Source organism: Zonotrichia albicollis, chromosome 10 (genome assembly GCF_047830755.1).
Source record: "Zonotrichia albicollis isolate bZonAlb1 chromosome 10, bZonAlb1.hap1, whole genome shotgun sequence".
NCBI lineage: Eukaryota > Metazoa > Chordata > Aves > Passeriformes > Passerellidae > Zonotrichia > Zonotrichia albicollis.
In genome coordinates this window covers 27,745,194-27,762,806 of record NC_133828.1, presented here as the reverse complement: position 1 = coordinate 27,762,806, position 17,613 = coordinate 27,745,194, and the positions used below count along the sequence as shown (strand labels likewise).

At 39.8% G+C, this 17,613-nt stretch overlaps 1 protein-coding gene across 2 annotated transcripts in view; it reads left to right on the top strand.

The window, feature by feature from the left end:
- The window catches only part of CERS6 (ceramide synthase 6), a 90,341-nt gene that overhangs the window by 50,204 nt on the left and 22,524 nt on the right, over positions 1–17,613 (top strand). For both annotated transcript variants that reach the window (XM_074548542.1, XM_005484026.4), the window contains exons 5-6: positions 9,489–9,539; positions 12,034–12,126. In XM_074548542.1, coding sequence (XP_074404643.1) covers positions 9,489–9,539; positions 12,034–12,126 — 144 coding nt within the window. The remainder of the gene's footprint in view (positions 1–9,488; positions 9,540–12,033; positions 12,127–17,613) is intronic.

The following is a 17,613-nucleotide window of genomic DNA, read 5'->3' as shown; positions in this document are numbered from 1 at the left end:
ATGGGAAGGAAAAGCAAAACACTAATTCAAAAAATGCATCTAGAATTCAATTTCACTTTATCTGTTTTGAATCCAGCTGGGGGTATTTAATAACATCAGAGTAGTAAGTAAATGCTATGTAATCATCAAATTGGCAAGTTAAGCTGGTACTGAGCCATGTACAGCATCTCTGCTGCTTGTGCATTGCGCTGTCTTTTGGGGCGGTGAAGGAGGGGCTGCCGCACCTCATATCCCCCTGTGGACTGGTTGCTAATTTTGCCTTCAGCACAGTCAGTATTCATTTTCTTGGCAGCCCAGCTTTCTGAAAGACTGAAATTTTTTCAGGGTCATATCATAAAAATGGCAGATATAGAAAAAATACCTCACAAAGTGTTATATTTGGGCAGTTTTATGATAAAAATAGAATTAATTCATCTATAAACTGAGGTTGCTCATTCATACCTGTAGTAAAGTGTTAGCTCAGCACTCTATTGCCATGAGCTTTTAATGTTTTTCTATTCAAATTAATGAAGCAGTCCTGTTTTTCACAGCTAATTAAACCTGAGCAAAGAGTACATGTTTGAATATAAGAAATAGTAATACAGGTTATTACTAATGTAACTGATGCCTTGCATTGCCCTTGTTCAGTTGCACTCACTACTGAGGGAATGACTTGGAGGAGGATAGCTGTATTCTCAATTAATGGTATTTTTATACCATAAGTGCTTCAAGTCATTAAGGTGCTTCATTTTATCTTTCAGTAGAGGAAAAAATCTTGGCAATTAATAAATACATTATTTTTTTTGTTTTTTTCCTATTATATTCCCTTCCAACGTTAACCTGTCACACCTCTCAGAGCTTTATAATTTCTTCTCTCCACTGATGCTCTTGGCTACTGGCTGTTGAACAGTGGCAGGTTAGCATGAGGAAGTACTGCTGTAAATTTGAAACCTATTCAGAGTTTTGCTTCTATTTTTTAACTGCTGTTATCTCACAGGCAACTTAAGGAGTTTCTACAGGGATTTTTGTCTTGTCTGCAGGAATTGTAGGCTCAAGAAGATGAGAAAGAGAAAATTCTTTCCTCTTGCCCAGCTACTTTAGGTTTTTTGCTGTGGCACAAATTTAATATTTATGGTTTTATACTAAAACTTAGTACAAATTTGTAATTTATGAAAGAAAATCATATGCAATTTGTGATAGTTCCCCTGTTCTCATCCCTACCAGTCAGTCTTATTGCTAGTTGTTTTAATAGATCAATTGCAGAAAACTGCACGTTATGTCAATAGATCCATCAGCAGATGACAAATGGAAACATCAGAAGACTTGTGTCTTTGCACTTCCTCAGCAGGAGGGGAAGGTGAAAAACAGAGAGAAAATGAATATAACATTTTATGTAAGTTTAGACATTCTGGGAAATTATTTTGGCTGTCTTCTTTTGCTTTAGAGAAGACAATGTTGTTATTATGGTCACTGACTCAGAACTGAGCAGGAAAAAATTCCTTGCAAACTGTGTTTTTATATTTAAATTAATTAACATTTCCCTCTTCTGTCTTCCTGTTAGAGGTAAACACAATATGAGAGAGAATCTTTCACTAGGATTTTTTTTCATTTAGTACTTACTACTTGTGGCATTATTACATACACCAAGAAATGTGATTCTTGGGGTGTTCTCTGCAGGGCCAGGAGTTGGACTTGATGATCCTGATGGGATCCTTCCAACTCAGAATATTCTGTGATTCTGAGTATTTCAATTGTAATGAAAAAACACAGTGGTTGCAGGAGTGGAAGGGAAGCAGCTGCTTCAGGGTGTCCTTACTCACTGTTGCTCAGGGCTGTGCCTCATTTTCGCTGTGCTCAGTGATGGGTTCCTGTGCAGTGCCCACACACTGGGGTGCCTTTTGGCCTGCCTGGTCCAGCCTGTCTGAAGGAGCTCTGCTCTCTCAGTCAGGTGGGACTTGTGGTGTCTGTGTTGGGAAGCAGTCAGCTCCTTCTGCCAGGGTTTTGGTGGCACTACTTGAGACTGGGGAGTTCACTAATGAAGTTCTTCACCACCTGCCCATTATGGCACTATGTGATTCAAATACATTCTTGCCTCTCCAGGGCCCTGTGAACTAAAGAATAATGGCCCTGTGAACTAGAGAAAACCTATATTTCCTATTGAAAATTCTGCAGTTGCAGTAACTTCCTAATTTTCATACTGTCAGGAATGATCCTGAGACCTTGCTACAATGTGCCTATATGAAAGTACAGCAAAACACATCAGCTGGAGCTTTTGGTTGGCTTTTCTGTATACAGTGTGTTTCCAGTAGGCAGTGCAGTTTCATAAATACCACAATCTTAAACATCTGGGTTCAGGCATGAAATTTTATTTGATGTTTCCCTTGGTAAGGAGTTGTTCTTCTTATTAAAATTTGACTCTGTCTCCCTTCATGGACTGCATGCCATAGTGGAACATGTTCTATGTCAGTGAAGCAAGCCACAGTGAATCCTGCAAAGGAAAGCAGCTGGCTGAGGATTTCCAAAACTCAGCATCAGGAGTACAATGAATCTGGTAAACACTTGCCATCAACACATGGTACTGGAAGGCAGTGGCTGGCAGAATCAGACACATGCACTCTTATGGCAGAACAGCCACAAATAGGAACATAATTACAGAAAGTAGATATGTAATGATGAGTTTAATTATTCACCACTTTCCTGTATGCCTTTGAGTAACCATAGTATCAGAGCACTGGAAACCCTGGAGCTTTGTTGAAGCTGCATGCTGTAGGAAAATTAGGAGTAGTCTGAAATCAGGCTACTCTGCAGTGATCAATAAGGGTTGAAGTGCCCTATTTATTTTTTAATGATTTTCTCTTGGGATTTTTCTTGAGCTCTTAAAGGTTTAATTTTATGCAGGTCTCCCTCCTACCAAGGTGAGGTTTCCCAAATGTAAACTTCAGTACTCACTCTGAACAAACTAATTCCAGGCATGCAGTTATGTGTTGTCCTTTTAAATAAAGTAAATCCATAAATATCCTCCTAGATGCAAATGCTAGGCTAATTGATGTGGTCTGGCATTGTGATCAAAAATAGAAGGCAGCTGTAGAGCTGATGTACAGCTGCTTTGCTTCATCAGAGGGTTATCAGGCATCTGGAGTGCTCGCGTGAATGTGCCCACTACTTTCTGTGCACGGTTCTTACAGTGTGGATTGAGGAACTACAGAATACATTGAATAGTGTTTCTGGGAACTCTAGCCTAGCTCCTTAATATTTATGTAGACATCCAGCTGCTCTAAAATGTCATAGCACCACTGGCCACTCAGCTTGCTCATGACCAAAGGGTCCTTGAAAACACATGAAGGCAAATGTTTTTATAAGTTTTGTTCACTACAAAGCAACCAGCGGGGCAAGTGTCAGAGGAAGAAGGTGCACTAAAGAGAGCAAATATTTTGATGGCTGGGCTTGGTAAGGGGACTGGTGGCTGCCTGGGAGAGGAGATGCTGCAGGCACCAAATTCTCTGTCTGGAGTGTTCTTCCATTCAGTTCAGTGCATTGCCTTAATATTAGGACCCTTCCAGATTCTAATTATCAGTTCCTCTTGCCAGCTTAATTTTCCTCTTAAGCTGTAAGTTGGAAGTCAACTTTTATCAACACAAGGCATAAGCTCCAGATCTCTGTACATAATATTTTTAAAGAGAAAAGTGGATGTGCACGTGAAGCTTACTCTGCCTTTCGAAATATAATTTTATATACTTCTTGAATTCATATTTTTTCTGAAACCTTTTTTTTGAACACGCACGTATTTGCATTTGAATGTCAAGTGCATCGTGCAGTGATTGTTATTAATCTTAGCCTTTTTCTTCCATATTTTCCATTTTTATTTTTCCTATTAGCAGAAGTATAATTTGAAATTATGTTTGGAAGTCAACAGTGCATATTGCTGAGAGGAAACACTGAGCACTCTTCGTTGCAGAAGCATTTTTTCCTCTAAAACCTTTTTTCTACAGACACAAAGCACTAAACTCTAGAGGGAAAAACCTCCAGTTCTGCAGAAACTTAAAACAGCTTGCTTAGTCACAATATATGAAAAAAGAACCTCAGGAGGTTCATTGACAATGTGTCATATTGTCTTCACTTCTGTAGTTAGCTATGCCAAGAAATACCAACAACTGCTTGGATCTGTGAAGGATTTATGAAAATTCTATTCCTGGTGTGAGAAGCAACTGCATCCTAAACCAAATCAACAGTCACTGCCAGGAAGAACTTGCACAAGTTGATGCAAAATAGTAGCCATGGATTTTGTTGTTTTGCTGAGTTCTCTTTGCTCCCAGCATGGTGCTTTGTCAGAACTCGGTGATTTTGTGGGCAGAGGGAAGCATACATGATTTGGATGTGTAGGTGACTTGCAGTGGTGCTTGCAGAGTCAGTTCGTGGCACAGCTCAGCCTGTGCTCCTGGCATCCTTGGCTGCCAAGGCTGTGCCCTCAGAGCCTGTCATGCACGGCCAGTGGAGACTGGAAACTGTCTGATGTGTGCTTTAAGTCAGTGGAACTTTAGTTTGAGAAATTCTTAAGTAGTAGCAAAACAAATACGACAGTAGCAAGGGATGTTGCTATATTCAGGGCAGTTCTTCAGAGGATAGTAGGAAAAAGCACACATCTTTGGGAAATCAGAGAGTTTCCAAGAAATCATAAGGCAGACTTAGTGGAAGATGTATAAAATTTGAAAAGCTCACTCAGAAAGTTCTGGTTGTTGCTTTATGAATTTTCTGAAAATCAAGAACAATGAGGAATCATTTCATTTTCTTTCTGCTGGAGAGAAGGAAGCTGTGAAATATTTATACTTGTGGAAAAAAGAAAAGGTGATTTTCTGTAACTTTTTAAATGGTAGCTTGTTTTACTAAACTCCTTAATACCAAGGAGTTTTTCTGTAGTTAAGAGGAATAAGAATGTATTTGTTTCTACTTTATATGCAGAAGCAAATATTTTCATGGATATATATGCTCCTTAAGAGTGAAAGGTGACAGCAGTCTACAGGTACACGGATCTTCATTGAGCCAAGAAGATAGGGAAGGAAGCCCAGGATCGTTGTGGAATTTGTATCTAAGAGACTAACTTATTAAAACACCTCTTGGGTTTGCCATGCATGGATGGAGTAATTTTTATAGTAGAACATAGAGCTGCTGGCAGAGGAGAGTAAGGAAGGATGCCGTTTGTGTTTCCAGGTAATCTAACTTTCCTTCTAATGTCAGCAGCCATCCAGCACACCCTGACAAGAGGATGCAGGTGTTGCAGGAAAAAAAAAGAAATTGAGCATTTCATTTTACCTCTAAGCAAGTGCTTATTCAACCAAGTGATGTCCAAAAGGAATGTCTATTAATACATTGTAAAAGAAAAAAGGTGCTATAATCCCTAGCCATAATGGGGGGAAAATAAGCATTGAGGTACTATTTAATTTAAGCAAGTAGAAATGCACAAAAACAAAACCAACTAATGAAACAAAACCTAACCAAAAAAACTACTACCCAACACCCAAAAAAACCTGTTAATTATGAATAATTGTCTTTCTCCTAATGTTATGAACGGTGCTGTTGACTAAATGGCTATCAGTTTCGGTTCCTGGGTAATATAAAATGTGTGAAAAGTGTCAAATGTTACTGTATTTTGCAGTGAACGGAGAGCTGGTAGTCTCCTCCTGTGCTGTTGCAGTTGCACTTTGGGTAGATGAGGTGTAAAGCTGGGGATACACCGAGAGGGAGAGGTCTGCCGGGGGGGCAGGAGCTGCCGCTGAGGAGGAGAGTTTGGCTGAGTCTTGCCCTGTACACAGGTATCAGACAGTGGGGGTTTGCCCCTGGAGTAAGAGCAAATTGCACACAGCATTTTGGGGCTAAGTGAGAGCTGATCAAGAGGAAATCTTCTGGCCTTACTTTGTACCACTTGTTTCTGTGAAGAGCAAAGCAAGGACCTGCTGTAACTTGGTGAATGTAGGTACGAATGCCATGAGACACCTTTGCCTTTATCAGCCCCCAAAAAATGAGATCAGTAGAGCTTTGCTGAAAGTATATATTACCTTGACTGTAATGAATAGTGCTTATTTCCATTCCACTTAATATTGCTTGTAACAATTGATACAAAATTGTATTCAAATAAATTAACCAAGACAGATAAAAATCTTGGCAGACTAGTGAACATGTACACAGTGAATGCTCTGTATTTTGCTGGTTTTGTTCTACAGTTTCAAAAGCTCCCTTGTTTGAAAAGCAACTTAAAATATTTTCTTTTTGGACTAAGGATGTTTTATTTTGATTTGAAATGTGTTTTGAACATAAATTGACTCTAGTGAAATGTGGGGATTCTATCTTGATGTTTCTGGATTTTTACATGCTGTATTCTGGTAAAAACAGCAGCCAGATTTCTTTTTAAATGGGAAAATCAGAAGGTTTTTCTTACTTACTTAAGAATTTTGGAAAAACCCCTTTGAGAGCTACACCATGACCTCATAGTCATTACTAAATCAGGTGCATGACAGCTCTTTTGTGATAAACAGGAAGTTTTTTATTGTACTGCTTATTTTTCCCCCTTCATTTACTATCACAATTGACCTTTCACAAACTAGATAACTAGCAGCATTTTGAGCAAGACCTGGAGATTTTAACTTCTTAGGAATTTCTAAAAGCCAGGGGCCAATTAGATGCTTTCTCTAGAGATAAGTGAATGAGGCAATGGATACAAAACAATCCAAAGCTCCTGGCTAAGCATGCAAACATCACAGATAATTTTGGAAGGATTTTTTAGGTTTTTTTCCCCTAAAATCCTCAGTCATTTCCTTGTCTCAAGATAAGTTTTTTTTTTCTGAAGGAATTCTTTAAAATGACTCTGTCTAATCACAGAGATGGAGAGAGATTTGATGGAGTTTTTAGCAGATATTCCTGTAAGGGAATTAAGGTGATTTGTTCCTTAATACTGTAAATCTCAACAGATTGAACAGCTGTTGACATCCTCTGTCACTGACATTGTATTCAATTGTGCACTGCCCCTAAGTGTGGTAAAACTTCAGCTTCCATCTGAGCTCCTTTATGTTCTGTAAGGCAGGCTGTCAGCATTGTCGGGCTGGTGCTCCTAGCATAATTGGTACTGAAGTTTTTAGTATTCTGTTTCCAGCTTAAGGGGGGAGGCTTTTTTTTTATCAGGATCTTTGTATTTCCTCTCTTCTCCAATCCCCTCGTGTTGCTCTCTTCTTCAGACGTATACCAAGAATAGGAAGTGAAATGAAAATTGGGTATTCAGCAGGCAGCAAAAAGAGAAGCGTGCCTTTATGTTCATCAGAAAAGGATTTGTGGTGGAGCCAAGTCACTGACCTTTTCTTCTAATCCAACATGGGATTTTCAGGCAGAACTGTGCTCTGCTTCACAGAGACCTTGCCTGTTCTGAGGAAGTTTGCAGACATGTCCTAGGAGCACACACAGGACTCACTTGAGCCCTGGAATGTCATTCTTAGGTCCCTTATGATTAATCCACCTTTCACTGCTGGGTCTAGGTCTCACTCTGCAGACTGTGTGAGCTTTTTTTAGGTTGTTGCTTCCTACTGAAGCCTCTACACAGTATTGCACAGTTGTGAAGTTCACAGAGAACTAAATAAGATGCTTCTTGGTCCAACTGTAACCATGGATTACATTTAGGTGTTGAGTGCAGTCTAGGGCTGTGCTCATTGTGGAGGTCAGAGAGGAAGGTTGTGTTTAAACCAAGCTCTTCCTCCACCTCTTCCCTAAAACCCTCCAGACAAGCATAACCCAAGTGCCCTGCTGCTAAAGCTATTAACAGCAACTCAGAGATGCCAAGGCAAGTCATGGGGAAGGGAGACTGGGGAGCTAAGAAGGGTAAGAAGGTGCTGCAGAAGCCCTGGCATTTTAAGTGCTCTTGCCCACAAAGGATCCATTAGGTTTTCAAACAGCTGCTCAGAAGCATTTTGTCTGAGATGGCAGCATGGCTTTCTGAGCCTTGTGTGGCTCAGAAGGGGCATATATTCTGCTGCATTGGTCTTTGAGGCTTAATGCATGCATTACATTATTTGTCAGTTGTGATACCCTGTAGGGCTTTGTGGTTATAGGTTCATCAAGAAAGGCCTATTTTATTTAGCAACCAGCATTTTCATTGCTCATAAACCTCTGTATCTGTAGCTCCTGCAGCAAGCATCTCTATGAAGAAGGCTTAAGATGTCATAATATTTGAAAGAGAAAAATATGCTTTTTTTGCCAGGACCTGTAATTTAGGCAGCCAAATAATTGGGTAGGAAGCATCTCTTATCTTTTGATGAATATGATATGAAAGACAGTTACAGCTTTTCAAACCTGGCTAAAACTATGAATTATCCTAGAATATTTGTGTGGATCTAATTTAGGCACCTGTCAGACAGAAATATTTTAGATTCTTTATATTGTCTTGCAGAGATACTGTGGCTGTTTCCAAAGACTTTTTTTATTGCATGAAATGAGGGGAACTTGTATAGCACAGTAAATACTGTGGAGACCTTAGAACCAATTAATTGGTTCCATGAAGAAGTTATTTTTGATGGGGGGAAGGATAAGTCTGGATGGGCTTTAAGCATTCTTACAGCATCCTTGAGAGAGGCATATCAGAAACTCTAGGAGGTCTGTTACTTCAAATGCTGGCACACCTTTCAGGCTACTGTAGGAGCTATTCTTTGTCATTTCAGGAGCACTGGGGGTATTGGTGTGAAAATTTTATTTTGTCTTCTTTTTCATTAAAGGGCATATTCAAAAATCCTTCCTACCTAGCCTGATTCTCAGCCTGGGGGCTTTACCATTCTGCCTAGTGTCTGTTTTCTTGCTTTGATGCTCACCCATTGTATTTTGGATGAGTTTGATATTATGGTTTGCCTGAGCTGAGCTGCTCCACCTGATGGTGACAACAAGAACAGGCCTCCTCTCAAGCAGTAAGGATTTATTTGAAAAGCTGTGGTCTAGGGGAAGCAATGCTGCAAGTGTAAGCTGTGTGCTGCCTTATTCCAGGAGACTGACTAATGGTGTTCTGTCCCCTTTGTATTCGAATGGAGAGTAGATAAGGCTAGGTAAAGATTAAGGATGGATCCTATATGGAAGAATGCCTATATATAGTAGCACATGCAAGGAATCTTCTTTGAAACATTTAAGCTGGCTGAGGTCAAAATTTCCTGTGCTATTGAGAATATAGTGTGAGATCTGACCATCCAAACACGAGCTGGTTACTTTCAGTCTGCACTCTTGCAAAAGTGATGTCATGGGGTACCAACAAAAACAGGCAAATTGCTTTAATTCATGCTCTGAAACTCTGAGAAGTCTCCTTGACTTTGGTTTTCATAGCCTCTATCAAAACCTCTATCAAGTACTCGGGTTTCATAGCCTCTATCAAAAAATGCAAATTCTAAGCTGTTCTTTTTTTTTTTTTTTTGTCCTTTAGTATTAAATATACACACTTAACATATCACAAAGTGGTCTGTACTGACCTTTGTTTTGCTTTTTCTTCCTTTCAGACACCCTGGCTCTGGAATACCAGGCAGTGCTGGAGCGGGTATCCATATCAGGTAAAAGTTACAGTGCTGTCTGAGAACAAGCATGACACTTCTGCAGAGCTCTGGTTTTGTTATGGTGGAGCTTTGTGCCAGTATGTTTGTGTGAATGGGCTACTCAGCATTTCAGAACGTTGCTAGGTTATTCCCATCTTGCTTGAGTTCAAGATGGGAAAGATGGACATAGCTGTCACACCTGAATTCCACCCATTAAATTCCAAAAGCTCCAGAGAAGAGTTTGCAGTTTAAGGAATTTAATCTAGAATGTGTGTATATATTATACATACATATATATATACACACCCTATATGTCTAGGGTTTTTTTTTTTTTTTTTTTTGGGTTTTTTTTCCTTCCCTAAGAGCAGGGAAAGGGGAAAAAAGCAATTGTCTGACTGGAAAGTGTGAATAAGATAATTGTCCCAAAGACACATGAATCCCTGTGACAGTCAACAGCCCTTGACAGAACAGAGAAGGAGCAGAACTGTGTTTGGAGGCTGCTGTTCTTGAAGGTTGTTGGAAATACTTCAATTCCACCCGGAGATGGAGGGTGAACTGAACAACAGTAGGGAAGCAGCAGCATAAATTGAATGGGGGAAGTGCTGAAACTTAATCCCTCAGAAACTTCAGGTACAGTTGTTTCTTAGATTGATGTACCTACAGTCACTGGTGCCTCTCAGCCTGGTTTCCTACTTTTTTTGTGTTATTATGTGCAAGAAGAGATTGACTGAAAGCAAAGGACCCTGAAGCTTACTGATTGAAGAACATATGTTTACCAGACTTACCAGAAGAACAAAGTCATTTAAAAGTTGGTTACAGCTTTTAGAGTGTGGGAGGTAAAATTACTATATCTAATATTGTTCTAGTAGCGGTGAGGGTCCAACATAAAGCAGATTGTCAAATTAAAGTCCGTATGAAAATCACTGTCTCAAAGATAAAAATATCTACTAGGTGCTAATCAGGGCTAAGTACTGGGGTTTCAGTTTGTTCTGTTGGTTTTTTCCACAACTAGATAAAATGTCAAATCTTTTATTTGCTACAACTCCTTTGTAAATTACTGAACAATGCACTGCAGAAATCCAGCTGGACTTTAATGTAGACATAGTCAAATGGATCATTTGGGTGATGACACAGCCATAATCACAGGTTAAACCTATTGAGGTTGTCTGTGGAGAACTGGAACCTAACATTTGAACTAAGTTAAACACACTATTGATCCAAGAAGGAATCTGTGACATCTTCAGAATTGCCCTACACTATCACTATGTATGGCTTTAGAAATATAAATGCTCTTGTTAATAAAGCAGCTGAAAAAATTTCATTTTTTACTAGAAGTTTTCCCCAGAGAGTTCCCTTGCAATAATGGGCACAATAGTTGCAGTTCATTACAAGCTCTTATTTTTTTTCCCATTTTAATTACACATGATCAAAAGTCTGTTGGCAATCTCTCTGACTCAGAAAAGAGTTATATTGGCCCAGGAGATGGCTTTAAAGGATGGATTTTAGTTGAGTTACACATTTTTCATAAAGCATAAGCATATGTCTATATTAAATTAACACCTACAGCAGATTTCCTGGGAATCCAAGGACTGGCTTTCAGCTGCAAGGAACTCGTCTGCAAAAGGGAAAGGGAATAAAAGGTGCAACTGAAATACCTCTTGCCAATGGAAGCAGCTCATACCCTGCTTGGTGCACAGTTGTGCCAGTGCGAGGTGCTCTAGAGATGATTTATCTAATCCCTTGGGAATTGCCCTCAGGAGCTTCTCCCTTGCCAGGGTCCCTGTCTGCGCTGCCATTGAAGGCATGACTATCATGGAAGCACATTTCAATTAGAGCAGCTCCTAGGACTGGCTCTCCTAGGCTGAAGGTCAAATGTGTGCTACCAGTGACTTTTTTTGAAGTACCCCAGGCTGGTTTTGGTTGTGGATTTTTTAAAATTTCTTTTATTTTTAAACAACTCTGTAAGCATGTTGTATATCAGACAAGACACTTGGATAAATTTATTTTATTTTCTTCTTTCCAAATGTTAATATGTGCCCAGAAAATGGGAAAAGTAGGCATTTCTATTATGAAGAGCCCTGCTCAAAGCCCACATTTTCATCATGAACACATGAGATTATATACTAGCATTACTTTTTTTTCTAGTCCACTCTAGTATTGGTTTTTTGCTATGCTTTAAACCCACATTACTGATATACAGCCAGATCTTTCAAGTAACCTTTCAAAACAGACTTAGGAATACCCAGAATTTAGTTTGCTCTGGGTTCCAAATGGACAATATCCTCATTTTTAGTATTACAGTATTGTCAGGGCTAAAGCATTAGAAGAGAATATCTTGGGGAGCTTATTTTTCCAGAGCCAGAGTTTGAAAGAGGCAACCATCATCTTTCTTCACATAGGATGCTTATGTATAATTCAATAATCCCCTGCAATTAAACATGCTTGCTATAGATCACAGCTGCCTGTAATGTCAGTTAGACTCTATTAACATTTTCTCATCTCCATCTTTCAGCCCCTGATGCCTGACCTTCATTACTACTACATAGTTGAATTGTCATTCTACTGGTCCTTAATGTTTTCTCAATTCATTGACGTCAAAAGAAAGGTAAGAACAACAACACTAAAAACACAGAGAGCTTTAAGCTTTAGCATATAATTCTTTACTTGAGGAGTAGCTGCATTACATGTGCAGTGAACTGGAAATGCAGTTCTTTCCAGCGTTCAGCTCTTGCAGATATTCATCACTGAGAAACTGTGATTGTCTTACTTTGCTCCTGGCTGCTGTAATGTGAGGTTTTCCTGCACATGGAAAGGAGAGCCTGGAGAAAATATTGAAGGGCAAATAGCAGAAGCCAAAAGAATCTTCTGCTTTCATGCAGTGAATTGAATGGAATTGAACAGGTAGTATTTGTTAGATGTGCTGCTTCTTTTAAACAATGAAATATCAAGAAAAGGGCAAGACTGCCTCATAAATTCACATTATCACTTTGTGAGGTAAGATCTATGAGGGCTTTCAGATTTTTCTACAAAAGGACAGCAAAAACATTTAATATTAAGAAGTGATGTTATATTTAATTTTTATCCTTCCAATCATGTAGCTCAGCATTGCTATTAGAGAATTGTTAATGAAAAAAATCAACACTCTATCCAAATAAAAATATTTTTCCAGAATTAGTTGCAACCTGTTCTATATTCCAAGTTCTCTCCTTCAAGGAGAATCCTAGTCCACAGCAGAACAAGCAGCACAACAGTTACTCTGTCATAACAGTCCATTGAACTATTCTTGCAGGGACTTTAATGTTTCAAAATTAATTTTTTCAAACATTTGAAAGGGTTTTATCTTTATGTGCTTCCTTCAGCTGTCATTTAAGTAAATGATTGTAGGCTATGCTAATGGAAAAATTCCTGTTTATTAGAATTTTAGCAGGAGCATAACTCTGAAAAGAGTAAATGAAGGATGCATTATGACCTGAATACACTCATCTGTCACTTAGAACCACAGTGTATTCCTGGGAGTCCTATGCCAGAGCTACCTGTATAGAAACACACTCCTCTGTTTGGATTTCCAGATTATTCCAGAAGCAGAAATCTCAAGAAAGCATCCACAAAATTTAAATCCATATTGGAGGATAAATTGTAAATAAAACAACCCATTTATGATGAATACATATAAATTCTTTGCTTGCATTGTCTGTAGATACTAAACATTCTGTTAATCGTGAGCTTGAAATGAGTATAACTTCCCTGTTTCACAAACTGAAATAGAGACAATGCTTAAGGGAGCTGTATGATAGTGGAGATGAGTTTAAATCAAGAGTAATATGGACTAATATGTTACACTGCAGGGGCCAAGTCTGTTTCTTAGTTACATAGAAATGACTTGTTATCAGAAAAACCTTAGGGCAACCGGCTGTGGAAATAAGGATGGGCCCTGGAGGTGGGGAAGTGAATTGCTGGCAGCCTGTTGACACCCCAGCCACAGCTCCTGTCCCAAGCACAGCTCTGTCTGAGAATGGCAGTGTCCAGCAGAGAGCACGAGCACATCTGCAGTGCAATGACAGCAAGTCAAAAGCCTTCCATTAATCAGCACCCAGCAGGGAGATGCCGTATTTATAAATGACCTACTAAACCACTCACTGGTTTGGGCTGTGGAGACAGCTCTTTTTGTAGTGGAAGCAGAATTGATAACGAGGAAGATCAGACTGGAGAAATGCAGCTGTGCCCTGGTGTCACACAGCAAAACTGTTTGGGGTGCAAGCTGCCAAGGAAACCCACTGAGCTGAAAAACGTTGCTACTAGAGACTTACAATAGTTGGCAAAAAGGAGTACAAGCTTGACAGAAACACCAGTTCTTGCAACACCATAGTAGTTCTCTTTTAAACGAAGGCTGAGTTTAAAAAAATTTGGAGGCCTTGCAATGCACCCCATATGCAATGTGTGGAATGGTGCCCACATGAAATAGGGATCTGTTCAACAGGAAGCAGGAAACTTGCCAGCTAATATCAGATGCTATTGTAATATTTCACAATTGGCTTGTATGGAGCAGATTAACAGTTCTCAACTGAGTAAGACACTGATGTTTTCATGCTGCAGTGAAAGGAATATTTTTATCTAAATCTTGGTTATCATTTTAGATACTTTAAATTCAGCAGCACTGGCTGTGTTGTATTCTGGGACAGTCAGAAGTGCCCAGGCAGTTTTGAGCACTGCAGGAATTCAGCCAAGTGGTTTTTTTCATGTAGTTGGGTTTGTCTGAAGGAGAGGTGCAGTGTGTCCTTGCTGGAAGCAGCAGCCCTCAGCACTGGCCTAACTCCAGAACTGGTCTTTTATTTACTGTAGATCAAGAGAAATGTACTTACTGTTTCCTATCTCCATTTTATTCTTCTCTGATAGCAAACTGATGACTTCAAAAATTACTTCCAGAGTTTTAGGGTTTTTGACTTTCAAATACTTTTTTATCTTCATTTAGGTGTTACAAATTCCATCAGATTGTCTTTGCCTGACTGGAGGTGTGAGCAAACTAGGCTGCTGCAGAAACCTACTATTGGCATTAAGTCAGTGAACTGTGTAGCAACTTCTACAGTTTTATAATGGTGCTTTTAGCTTCATAAATATCTATTATATTGCTGTAATGGTATTCTCCCTTAAGCGTGTTCATTTTCAAAGACTGAAACCTAGTATGAATTGGTGTTTTATCATCTTTTTCCAGCTTCCCATGCTGCTGTTTTGTAAAACACTGAAAAAAGTAATTATGGAAGTTTGTTAGTTTCAAAAGCACCTGATGAACCTTAAAAAGAGTGAGGCTTATTTACATGCTTTCTGGATACCTGATGTATTGTTTAACAGAAAAATATTTGGCAGGTACATTTAAAGGAATGTATTAAATTTGTACTCAGAGTTTTAACAGGTGTGTAGAAGGTCTAGGAGACCTTTCCATGTATTCACACCTTTTATTTCCAAGCATTTGGCAATTCCTAAAGCTTCTGTGTTTTACTTTTTCTTTTTTTTTAAATGACAGTCCACTTATTCCAAGAATAAAACGATCTGTAGTTGCTGATTTTCTTGAATACTGAATTTTGATCGTAGAAAATTTACACTATATTTTGCTAAATTTGGATACTAGATTTCTTTCTTCAAAGAGGCTTTTCTTGGCAATGATAGACACACAGAATTGATTTCTTTTGTTTCAGTGGAAGCAGTTTAGATTGCATATGTTTTGCAGACCTTTCCCTTTCCTTGTTGATCTGTAATATAAGCCATACAGTTGATATTTTGCCCTTCAATGGCACCAATGCTCCCTGGCCCCTTGGCAGTTCAGGCAGTGAGTGTGACAAGTTAAACAAACGTGGGTGGCAGAAGCCTTAATTCCACAGGGCTTGTCTGCAAGTTGGGACCCATGGGGTTTCTCTGCTGTCTGCCCTGTGTTCTTCCCACTGATGGTGTCTAGAATAGGTTCTTTCTCCTATTCTTAGCCAGAGATTTTCTTGACCTAGGCACATGACATCTTCCAGCAGTTACAACTGGAGGCTATGAATCTTCTGTAAATAAACACATCTTTCACAAACATACATGTGATTTGAAATACAGTAATTAAAAAAAAAATTTTAAAAAGCCACAAAAATTAAGAAGCCCATTCCTGTACAACTGCTACTATATGTGGGTGAAAATGCTGGAGTAAGCTGGGAACACAGGGAACACAGGTACTACTTGGTATCTATGTGTTCAATACCCTTGTGTATAATTAAAATCTATCAGGTAGCATCTTCAGAGCATAGTATTAATTAATGACTTTAAAAAGTGTCACAAAGATGAAAGAAATAATCCCAAGTATAAAGCAGTCTTATTTATATAATTACTACTTTTTTTTCCAACAGTTTTCTGTAGATCAGTCCAGCACCTCTTTTTCAGAGGTGGGAGAGTCAAGTAACTGTCTTTTTTAAGAAACATTACTACAGTAGTTCCCCAGACAACATTTCTTTAAGAAGAGTCATGCAAAAATGCAGAAGACTGCTGCCCAAGAACATTAGGATTTCTTAGGAATAATCCATATTGTCAGGAATGCCTTGAAGACTATCCAAGAGGGACTAGAAATCTAGTATTTGTAAAACATGAATGTGTCAGCTGTGAAAACAAGGGAGATTTTCTACTTGACTTTTTGTCCCATTAAGACTTCCTATGTGCTAACGTGATTGCAGGGAAGGGAAATTAAGAACAGTGCCATAGTGCCTGCAGGTGAAGGAGGTAAAGAGCTAGACTGCAGTATGGCCACAGGGCAATAATAGTAGCTTACTTCTAATCCCATGGAATAAGGTTGGTACTTTGCTGGTTTCATTATTGTGAAGTGGTGAAATGGTCTTTATATGTGTGTTTCATAGTTCCTGAAATGACTGAGATGTCAAACCCTTGTTTTCCCTCAGGACACTCAGAAAGGGAGACAGCCTTTAATTGTATCTTTCTTCTGTCTGTGTTAGAGGTACTGGTGGTGCCTGCTGAGGAGTAGGAAATAGGATCTTGGAGCACCTGATAGCATTAAACATAACGATGGGCTGGGAGCAGGTCCTGTCCCTCCTCAGTTAGTGAGACTGCCCAAGGTGCAGGCTTTTCCATGGACTGCAGGTGTACACTGCAGGGAAGGCAGGTGCTGGCACTGGGAGGCAGTGGCACTGCACATCCCTAAAACCAGTGGTGCCTGCTGCCTTCCCAGAGAGAGCTGTGGGAACACTGTGCAGGAAATGCTTCTCAGGACTGAGCAGACAGTGCAGACAGTGCAGTCCTGTGTTAATGGGAGCTCGTGGCACTTTCCATAGGGCCCTGCTGCCTGACACAGGTATCTCCAGCTCCTTTGCAAACCAGGTGCTGCCCCTCTGAAGGCACGGTTTTGGTTTTCGCTGTTGTGGGCCACTTAGCTGAAGACTACCACAGCTCAGCAGGACTGGCCAACAAAAGCCACCAGAAAGCCAAATTCCACCTCCCAATACACTTGGTGAGCAGGCTGCCTGAAGGAGCTGCTCCTTTTGACTGTCTGGATCTCTCTCCTTTCTGACAGCTCTGCATGAGAGCCACTGGATCTGCTGGCAGATGTGCTACAGATTTTACATCTGGTGCATAGAGAAACTTCCCAGTTAAATGTTGCCTGCAATCTTAAGGGTTTTAATATCACTTCCTCAAAGCTGTGCAGGTCGTTCAGCAAATGCCAAGAAGACTATTTTTGACTGACTCAGTGCCTTGCTGAGAAGAGTCTCATTAGGTCCTGCTCTCTCATTAATCAGTCTGGAAGCCTAGGCCAGGCAGGCAGATTGTTCCGTCTGCTTTATCTGCCTCATGGCAAGTATCGTTACTTCTAGGAGCACCTCCACTCCCAGATTTTTCAATAGCAACAGTTACTTTGTGGCCGAATAACCGAGAGTTACTGGTGTGGAGACCAGCTAGCCTGCATCATTTGGGAGGCAGTGGATTAGAACCAATTAGGAGGAGATGCTCCAGCTCACTTGAAGACTTTCCTGACCCTGTTACAGTGTGAAGACAAAGCACCTTGATTAAAAACAAACAAATAAAAGCCTGGATCTGGGATTCTCCCAGTTGTTCTTGGCAG